Source organism: Nannospalax galili, unplaced genomic scaffold (genome assembly GCF_000622305.1).
Source record: "Nannospalax galili isolate Female #2095 unplaced genomic scaffold, S.galili_v1.0 scaffold1036, whole genome shotgun sequence".
NCBI lineage: Eukaryota > Metazoa > Chordata > Mammalia > Rodentia > Spalacidae > Nannospalax > Nannospalax galili.
Window position 1 is genome coordinate 80,199 of NW_008337664.1, and position 10,594 is coordinate 90,792.

The following is a 10,594-nucleotide window of genomic DNA, read 5'->3' on the forward strand; positions in this document are numbered from 1 at the left end:
AGAAGATATCACAATTCTAAACATTTACACACCAAACACAGGATACCCAATTTCATAAAAGAAATACCATTAGATCTAAAACCACAGATTAACCCCAAAATAGTGAGAGTAGATGACTTCAGGACCCTCTCGCCAATAGACAGGTCATCCAGACAAAAGCTAAACAGAAACATTAAGAGTTAAATGACATCATAAATCAAATGACATTGTGAGTCAACCTAACAAACATCTACAGAATGTTCCACCCAAACACTAAAGAATACACATTCTTCTCAGTAGCCCATGGAACTTTGTCCAAAATCAGTCACATACTAAGACACAAAGCAAGTCTCAACAGATGTAGGAAAATTGAAGTTACCCCCTGTGTTACATCTAATCACAATGGAATAAAGCTAGATACCAACAATAGATGTTACAGAAAGCACACAAACTCATGGATACCAAACAGTATGCTACTGAATGATAATTGGGGAAAGGAAGAAATCAAGAAAGATTATTTTTCTAATTCCTAGAATTGAAAGTTAAAATACAACATACAAAAATCCGTGTGATGCAATGAAGACAGTGCTAAGAAGAAAGTTTATAGAGCTAAGTGCTTACATCCCAAACAAAGAAACAAACTTGAGAGCTCTCAATAAGTTAATGATGTACCTGAAGACCCTGGAAAAAGAGAACAAGCAACAGCCAAACAACCAGAAATAGTAGATGGGAAGAGATAATCAAAATCAGGACTGAAATGAATGAAACAGAAAAGAAAAAAAATACAGTTAGTGAAATGAAAACTCAGTTCTTTGAAAGACTAACAGGATTGACAAACCTTTAGTCTAATTGACAAAAAAGAGAGAAAGAGGACCCAAGTTAGTAAAATTAGAGATGAAAACGTATCCATTACAACAGATACTGAAGAAATTCAGAGAATTATAGGGACATACTTTAAAATTTTATATTCCACTAAACTGGAAGATCTAAAAGAAATTGTTAAATTCATAGACCCTACCAACAGTAAGTCAAGATGAAATAAATAGTATAAACAGACCCACAATGGCCAGTGAGACAGAAGCAGTAACTACCATTTTCCCAAGTAAAAAAGTCCAGGGCAGGTGGATTCAGCACAGAATTTTACCAGACCTTTAAAGAAGAACTAACACCAACGTTTTTCAAATTATTCTGTAAACAGAAAAGGAAGGAATATATCTAAATTATTTTTTTGAGATCAATATTATTCTGATACCAAAACCAGACAAAAACATTCCCAAAGAAAGAGAGTTATAGGTCAACTTTCCTGATGAACAGAGATGCAAAAATTCTTAAAAAATTACTTTCAAACGGAATTCAAGAACACATCAAAAAAAATCATCCACCATGATCAAGACAGCTTCAACCCAAAGATGGTTCAACATACATAAATCAATAAATATAATCTACCACATAAATAGAAACAATGACAGAAACCACATGATCATCTCATTAGCTATTGAAATAGCCTTTGACAAAATCCAACATCCCTTCATGATAAAAGTCCTGGAAAAACTAGGGATACATAGTAAAGGCAGTATGCAAGTTCACAGCCAACATCATGCTCAATGGAGGAAAAACTTGAAGCATTTCCACTAAAGTCAGGAACAAGATAAGGATGTCCACACTCCCCATTCCTGTTCAACATAGTGCTTAAAGCCTTACCTAGAGCAGTCAGACAAGGGAGGAAGATAAGGAGGATATAAATGGGAAAGGAAGAAGTCAAGTATACTTATTTGCAGAAGATATCATTCTATACATAAATGACCCAAATGATACCACCAGAAATCGACAGCTGTAATCACTTTCAGCAAAGGGGCAGGATACAAAACTAACGTAATCAGTAGCCTTCCTATATACCAATGATAAATGTACTGAAAAAGAAATAAGAGAAACAATTCCATTCACAGCAGGCTTTAAAAAAATCTTGGAATAACTCTAACCAAGGAAATAAAAGATTTGTAGAGTGAAATCTTAAGGTGCTGAAGAAAGAAAAGCTGCCAGGATCAGGAGTGTTAGTACTGTGAAAGCACTGCAAAATGGCCGTCTTAAGAAAGCAATCTACAGATTTGATGCAGTCCCCGCCAACATGCTAATGCAATTCTTTACAGAAATTCAAAATAATCTTTTAAAATTTCATATGGAAACACAGAAAACTCAGGGGAGCCAAACCAATCCTGAACAGTAAAAGAACTACTGAATATATCACTATCCTTGATTTTAGGTTATATTTTAAAGCTATAGTAATACAAACTAGCATGACACTGGAATGAAAACAGACACATTGATCAGTGCAGTAGAATTGAGGGCCCATATCTAATTCTACACACTTATGGAGACCTGATTTTTGACAAGAAGGCCAAAAATAGAGAAAAACAGCCTCCTCACCACCAAATAGCTGCATGTAGAAGAATGAAGCTTAGATCCTTTATCTCACCCTACACAATTTCAGCTCCAAGTGGATCAAAGGCTTCAACCTAAGACCTGATACCCTGAGTCTGATAGAAGAGAAAGTAAAGAATATACTTCAACTGATGGGCATAGGAAAGGGCTTTCAGACAGGACCTCAGTAGTGCAAGCATTAAGACAAACAAGGGACGAATGGGACTAAAGAAACTGAAAGCTTCTGTGCAGCAAAGGACACCATCATTCAAGGAAAGGGGCAGCCTACAGAATGGGAAAACGTCTTTACCAGCTGTACGTCTGACAGAGGGTTAATAGCTAGAATATACGAAGAACTGAAAAAAACTAAGCACCAAGAAGATAACTCAGTTAAAAACTGGGGCGTGGAACTAAACCAAGTCCTAAAAGAAGAAACACAAACGACTGAGAAAGGGAAATGCAACTTAAAGCTGCTGTGAGATTTCATTTTATTGTAGTCAGAGTGCCTAAGAGCCAAAAAAACCAAATGACAACAAATCCTGGCTTGGGTGTGGGGAAAGACGAACACTGATTCATCGCTGGTGGGATTGCAAACTGGTGCAGCCACTATGGAAATCAGTGTGGAGGCTCCTTAAAACCTAAAAATAGATCTACCGCATGATCCAGCTCTACTGCTCCCGGGCATGTTTCCAAAACTGTATTCTGCTACAGAGATGCTCATCAAACATCATTGCTGCTCTATTCACAATAGCCAGAAAATGGAAACAGCCTATATGTCCGTCAGTGAATGAATGAATAATGAAACCGGTTCATACACACAATGGATATTTTTCAACTGTAAAGAATGAAATTCAAGGTAAATGGATGAAGTGGAAATAATCGTTCAACTTCATCCACACACATAGTAATGATAATAAATGTTCAAAAATTGAAAAATGTTGAATAAAATGGACAGTCACAAAACTCTGAATCTAAAGAAATTTAAAAAAGAAAGCCATGTAATCATTGTATAAAAAAACAGACAAGTGTACAACTATACCCTCTCTCTCCACATATATAGATACAAGTGCTGTAACCTGAATTAGAAAATATTTGTCAAAATTTTCTCTCATTTAGATCCCATCAGTTTCCCGAGGCCTGGAATTTTCCTTGCATTGGTTTGCTCACGTGAAGAAGAAAACTGGTAGGCTTGTGGGGGGGGTGGTCCGGCATTGAGCCTCTGTACCCTTTGCCTATTGACTAAGAACTGAGTTCTACAACTCTGTGCTGCCTTGTAGATTGACCCTTCTTGAGTCTGTCTGTACTTTACCTTTTGAAGTTTGGGGCACCCTGCTGACTCCCTCTCATTCCAGTCCCCACCCTTCACCATGTAATGTGGTTTAGCATGTTGTACCTGCCCCTGAAGCAGGGAATGGAGTTCTTGACAGGTGTCAGGCCAGCACTGTGGCCCTTACCTTTCTTTTAGTCATACCTGACTGTTGAAGGGGTCATGCACAGACTGAACCCTACCTTCCCACTCTGCTACCCCATGTACCCTGGGCCATCACTACCTATGCCTAGGTCAAGCTTAACTTTTTCACTGGCATTGTTTGACCATTGTATCTTCTGTAAACTGCTGCTCGGGCATTAAAGTCTTCCAGAAACTCAGCACAGCATTTGGCTGTCTGTTAATTTTCTCCCTAAGAACTTGGCTTGACACAGATCTTGCCACATTTGCCTTTGAGTGTCCCACACAGACCCTTTTGTCTTATTTGCCTTTCTCTCAATTTATTACTTTATGAACCCAATTTACTCTTGGTCTGTCATTCAGATTTTCCAGAGCTTCTCCTACTTATAAATATCATGTCCCATTATTAGCAAAGTCACTAAAACCCTATACCAATCCCAAGGTCCCTGCTAAATAAATTTTTAACTCTCCAGTGAATACAGTCCCATCTGATCCAGTAAACTAGGTGTTAAATACCACCTCTCTCATGCTCAGTTCCCTTAGTAATGTCGTTCTGTTGTCCTCTATTCCTTGATATTTATCAAGTGTCTCTAATGGCTCAGACAAGCCAGTCCATCAGAGGTTGATTTCCCTCATATTGCCACAGGAGCATGATTCTGCTCAAAGTTTTCCCCTTATACTGGAGATATTCTGAAGGCCAGGTCTCAGAGTACACTTGCCCTAAGTTCCTAGAGTGGCTGTACACAGACGGACCTTTACCTCAGACCTACTTAGCCACTTACATGGCAGGCATCTTTTTTTTTTTTTTTTTTTTTTGAGAGATGATCTTGCCAAGTAGCCCAGGTTGGCCCCAAACTCTCCATCCTCCTGCCTCCACCTCCTGAGTGCTAAGATTACAGGAGTGTGCTATCACACCCAGTTTTCATAATACTATTTCTGTGCATGCATGGAGGAGGAGAAGGAGAAAGGACTGAGATGGGACTGTGAATGGTGCCATTCCCTGGGCATGGGATCCTTGATGCATAAATAGAGAAAGTGAGCTGAGGATGCACCACTGCTCTGCTTGTTGGCTGTGGATGCAGTGTGGCCCATGCTTCAAGCTCCCGCTGCTTTGATTTCTCCACTGTGACAACACCTCGAACTGTGAGATAAACAAACCCTTTCTCCCTTAAGCTGCTCTTGTCCAAGTATTTTATTGCAGCAACAAAGAAACTAAATCACTGTGTGTTTGTTCAAACTCCTTTATTAGACATATGCTTTGTAAATACTTTCTCCATCTTTGGTTTGTCATTTCATTTTTGTAGGAGTCTTTTGCAGAGCAAATTATTTTCTCTGTAATTCACAAATTTTGACAAGTGTTAGTTTTCATTTTTGTTTCATTTAAAAACTTTGAAAAAATCTTTTGAGGCCTTTTCATTGACCTAGAGGTTATTTATAAGTAAGTTGAGCGTATTGCCTGCATGTATGTGAGTGCACCTGTGTCGTGCAGTGCCACAGAGGTTAGAAGAGGGCTTCGGATTCCTCTGGAACTTGAGTTAAGGATAGTTCATAGCTGCCATGTGGGTGCTGGGAATTGAACTGGGTCCTCTGCAAGAGCAATCAGTGCTCTTAACCACTGAGCAATCTCTCCACCTCTTCTTAGTGTTTTTTATCTAAGTTCATGTGTTCTGAGAACATATTTTATATGATTTTTTTTAAGTTTATTATGCTTCCAGGCATGGTGGCATACACCTTTTTTAAAAAATAAATTTATTATTTTTATTTTATGTGTACAAGTGCACCCATGTTGTGCAATACTGTGGAGGTCTGTCTGAAGAGGGTGTCAGAATCCCCTGGAAGGTTAGTAGCCACCATGTGGGTTCTGGGAGTCGAACCCGGGTCCTCTGCAAGAGCAGTCAGTGCTCTTAACCGCTGAGCCGTCTCTCCAGCCTCAACGATGGATATTGTTATAAGTGTGTTGGTACATGTTTTATGACTCAGACAATGTGCTGTGAGTGTTCCATATAATGAATAGATGGTAGAATGTGTCTTATTGTTTTGAATGGATTCATTCTGAAGGTAGCAGCTCAAGTAGATAGACATTCTGTTCAGGTTATCCATATAGTTCCTCACTTTTCTGCCTCCTTCATCTATCAGTACTGACAGAGGGGTGTTAAAGTCTTCAAGTATGATGTAAGTTGTTGGCAATTTCTTCCTGCAGTTCTGTCACTTTTGCTTTATATGATCGGACAGTCTTTGATTAGATACTATTTCAGATCATGTCTTCTTTCTCTAATATGATGTTAACTAACTATATCTAATGAGCTCCTAGTTTTAGATGTTACATTTTTCTTCTCTAGTATGCCGATTGTATGTGCCCATGTTCAGTGAATCCCAGGCTGACTCAGCATATGGCCACACTCAAGGCTACTATATTTATTTATTTATTTTTGTTTGTTTTTGAGACAGGGTCTCACTGTATCCATGGTTGGCCTATAACTCACTATATAGACCATGATGGTCTGCAACTCACAGAGATCCGCCTGCCTCTGCCTCCCAAGTGCTGGGACTAAAGGTGTACACTACCACACCTGCACAGCTACTGTTCATTACAGTGAAAGAATCCACATCAAAATCAGGCAAAGTTTAAATTTTATCCCAGTGGTGTCTCACAAACCACACTTAATTCCACCAGCAATTACATGTGGTATGTGAAATGTGTACCAGGGATCTCATTAGACACTTGGTGCCCAGAGTTGTTATTAGATCACATAGCTCATTTTAGATTCTGAAGAGTCTTCAGTCCTGGAAGGAATGCTCATGTTCAGTGTAAGCTATGTTGTTTACACAAACAGTTCAGGTTCAGTGAACCATTGTTGATGGGGAATGATAAGGCCAAGGTCAGCCTGAAATCCAGATTCTCAGCTACCAGCAGAGAGACCCTTGGGGAAGACCTTTCAAAGGACAGCAGCTTCGCTGTGCTCTTAGCCCTTTCTCTGTGCATCACTCACATGAATGCGTGCTGTCTGTTGAAATTCCCCACATTATTGCATTGCTTGTTAACTTTCCTCCATTTTATTGAACATATTAGCTATAATTCATTTTGAAGTTCTGATTCATTTCACTATATGAGTCACCCAATGGTCTGTTTATATTGCCCATTTTTCTATCTTGTTCACTATTGGTTCACATACTGTGAAACTTTACTACATTTAAGAAAAGTACTGGGCTTGGACTGGAGAGATGGCTCAGAGGTTAAGAGCACTGGATGCTCTTGCAGAAGAAATGGGTTTGAATCCCAGCACCCACATGGCAGCTAACAACTGTCTGTAACTCCAGTTCCAGGGGATCCAATGTGCTCTATAGTCCTCTGTGGGCATTGCACAACATGGATGTACTTACATATATGCAGACATAACACTCATACACATAAAAAGAAAGAAAAATACTGTGCTTAAGAAAAAAATCCATGTACCTCCAGAAGACAATCTTCTCAAGCAGAGAAGGTTTGTCCTGTTCTCTGGTGGGTAGTTGGGCCACAGGCAGCCACTTTAGTCAGTGTTGGGCTTTCCTGGTAGAAGCCTGTCCCTTGTTCATACCAATGCCATTGTTTATAGAACTATTTCAAGTCTTACTTCTGATAAGAGTTAAGTATACTGCCTGGTCTTGCAGTGTTCATTTAATAAATGCTTATATGTGTGTCCTTACCAGGTCATAAGTACTTTGAGAACAGGAAGTGTGTTCTTTGTTTGTCTTGGTAGTATTCGTAGCAACTAAGACACTTCCAGACCTTTAGTGGAATCTCAATTTATATCAGTTTATTTATTCTACATAGTGTAGCACAAAAGGGGGGGTGGGTATCCTGCTCATTATTTTTCAGCAAACTCTCAGAAAACTAGTTCTGCTAACCATTTTCTGTGTTGGCCAGTTCTAACTTTATACAAAAGAAAGAATGTTTTGTTGCAGGAACCAGTGTCATTCACAGATGTGTGTGTGGATTTCACCAAGGAGGAGTGGTGTTTGCTGGACCCTGCTCAAAAGATCCTATATAGAGATGTCATCCTGGAAAATTATAGCAACTTTGTCTCAGTAGGTAAGGATTGTTTCATTTGTTTTTTCCAGTGTGGTACCTCTGTGTTCTTGCACTTTGTAGAGCAGTAACAAGCTGTTCCTTTCTTTCCTGTCGTCTTTTCTCTCACAAAGCCGTGTTATTTGTGCTAACAGGGTATTGTGTTGCTAAACCTGATGTGATCTTCAAGATAGAGCAAGGAGAAGAGCCCTGGATTGCAGAAAAGGAATTCCCAAACAGATGTCGCTCAGGTACATTAGTGTGTTTACAGGCTGGTGAGATCTTGTTTCCTTGGTTTAGGGTAGGTCACTTTTGCAATATTTTTTTCAGAAATTTATGTTTATTCCAAGACCCTTGAAAATGACCAAAACCAACTTCCCACATCTTGTTTCTTTAATGTCTGTCAGTCATAAACACTTGTGCTTATGTTGTGCCAGATAGCATGGAATGCTAAGTGAACAGCAGAACCATGGAGATACATATTTCCATATGTATATACTGAGTATATACTGAGTGTGCACATATTCTTGTATTCACACATACACACTAGGTTGGTACTGGTGTGATGAAGAGAGCTCACACGGGAAGGGAGGCTAGAGCATGCTGACATCTGCTATTTGGCAATGACATCAGAAAAAACTTTGAGATGAAGTCGTGTTATATATGAGACTTCAATAGAATAAGAATGAGCTGTGTAGACTGAATATATTCTAGGCAGAGAGAACATGAGGTGCCGGGCCTCTAGGACAGGTATGTTATGTTTGAACAATGACAGGGAGACCAGAGGGGCTGGAAGTTAGAGGGCATGCTGTTATTAGCATGCACGAGGACAGTAGAATGATGTGAGCAGTAGCCCCCTGGGTCATGGAAGACAGTACTTTCGTCTTGAGAGATGTGAGAAATCCTGTTTGTTTTGAATAAATGTAGGTTGGACTGAATCATCAGATCTTGTTTGCAGCTTAGAAGGCTCTCTGTGGCTTGTGCAGTAATTTCTGTGGCCTGTGGTGGGTATGAGCAAGGAAGAGGCACTGTTAGGAGGTTAGGAGACTACTGTCTACCTCAGAAGGAAGGGTGTGGCGAAGGCCATTCCAGAGGTGCTGGGGATGCAAACATCTCGAAGACAGAGCCACAAGGATTTGTTGCTGCATAAAGAATTCAAGAGAAAGGGGAGTCAGATGTGACCGTAAGCTCAAGCAGCTAGCTACATTAGGAAGCCATCTACCGAGACAGAGAAAAACAACGAGGAAAGGAGTTATTACAGATTTAATTTGGGGCAGGAGAAATTGGGGGTAGCTGTTCAGATCCAGCCTGTGAATTGACCGCAAGGTTGGAGTTACCTACAAATGGAATGCCTAGTTGGAGCTGGAGCTAGGTGTATGTGTTGGAAAGACATTAGCTTTATATTGTGTGTGAGGGCGATGAAATCTGGAGCAGAGTTGTTGATTTCTTTGTAAAAGACCAGGTAGCGGGTGTTTCAGGTGAAGTGGCAGCTTGGAGGCCTGGCTGCCGCCACCGCTGCTCTTCTGCCTCCTTTTATTTGCGCCTCCTCCTTGTTGACTCCCCCCCCCCTCCCTGTGGCCTCTTCTACCACTTGCCTTGGAAAACATAAAAGGTACTTCATCTTCAGGGATATTGCCTTCTGGTGGTAGTTCACCAGCCTCTTTTCTAGGACATAGTTTTATGTAGGCTAGAGTTGTTATCGGATGATACCGTTTCACAGAGGCATTAATTCCATCCATTAGTAGATACAGAAGGAGCAACGTGAGCTACACAACCCAGAGCCTATTCCCCAGGAACTGATTGTAGTTCCATTTTCCCATCCTACTACTCTGAGTGGCAACTACAGGTTCCCTCCCCTAAATCTGCCGGCTCGTACTGGTCTCCTCGTACCCTTGTATAAACCACCTGTATCTGTCCATGTGGTTACTTTTCACTGATCACATTCAAATCAGGCCGTGCCTGTGTTCTCTTTATTCTTGACATGGTGTAATTCCTAACTTTTCTGTTTTATTTTTTTATATGAAGCATCCAGTTTTTCTTTCAGTAACCTATAGAAAAAGATGAAATGAAAGCTTTCTGCCATTGACAATTACATGATTCTACTTCACTTTTTATTTCTTTTTGCTTTCCAGAACAAATACTATACCTCATACTTTCTTATACTTTAAATATGTTCATATTCTCTCACTTGTTTAAAATTTTCATTTTTATCTTTTTTCAAATAATTCATACTTCATATATAAAGGTTTCAGACACTGAATATTTATTATTTCATTTATTTAAAGTTAAAGCAAATTTTTGTTATTTCTAGCACATATTTTATATCTGTGACCCACCAGTGACTAAAGGCCCAGAACTCAGTCCTGAACATGTGGTTGTTGCTTAGAGCTTCTTTCCCTGCTGAGATTTTATTCTTCCAAAAAGAAGGGCCCCTTAGCTTTCCTTTCCTGATCCCCAGGTACTGTTGGCTACCTATGGAGCCAGGTTTCAGAGCAGTCATCCATTGATACATTCAGAACTGTAGTATGTTTCCTAAATGCACATTCCCATAGTCTCTTCTGTGTATCCAACTCATCAGGGAAAAGTTGAAAATATTGCAAGTACATATTGCTTTTGGGAAATGTTACTGTTTCCTCAAATGATACAGAGGAAAGAAGACTAGTAATAACTGCCAAGAGCCAGACTCTGGTTCCAGAAAGAGG

At 39.8% G+C, this 10,594-nt stretch overlaps 1 protein-coding gene across 1 annotated transcript in view; it reads left to right on the top strand.

Moving 5' to 3' along the window:
* The window catches only part of Znf248 (zinc finger protein 248), a gene marked incomplete in the record, with an annotated part of 24,549 nt that overhangs the window by 10,325 nt on the left and 3,630 nt on the right, over positions 1-10,594 (top strand). Inside the window, 2 exon segments of the mRNA XM_029563365.1 lie at positions 7,790-7,916; positions 8,048-8,143. Coding sequence (XP_029419225.1) covers positions 7,790-7,916; positions 8,048-8,143 — 223 coding nt within the window.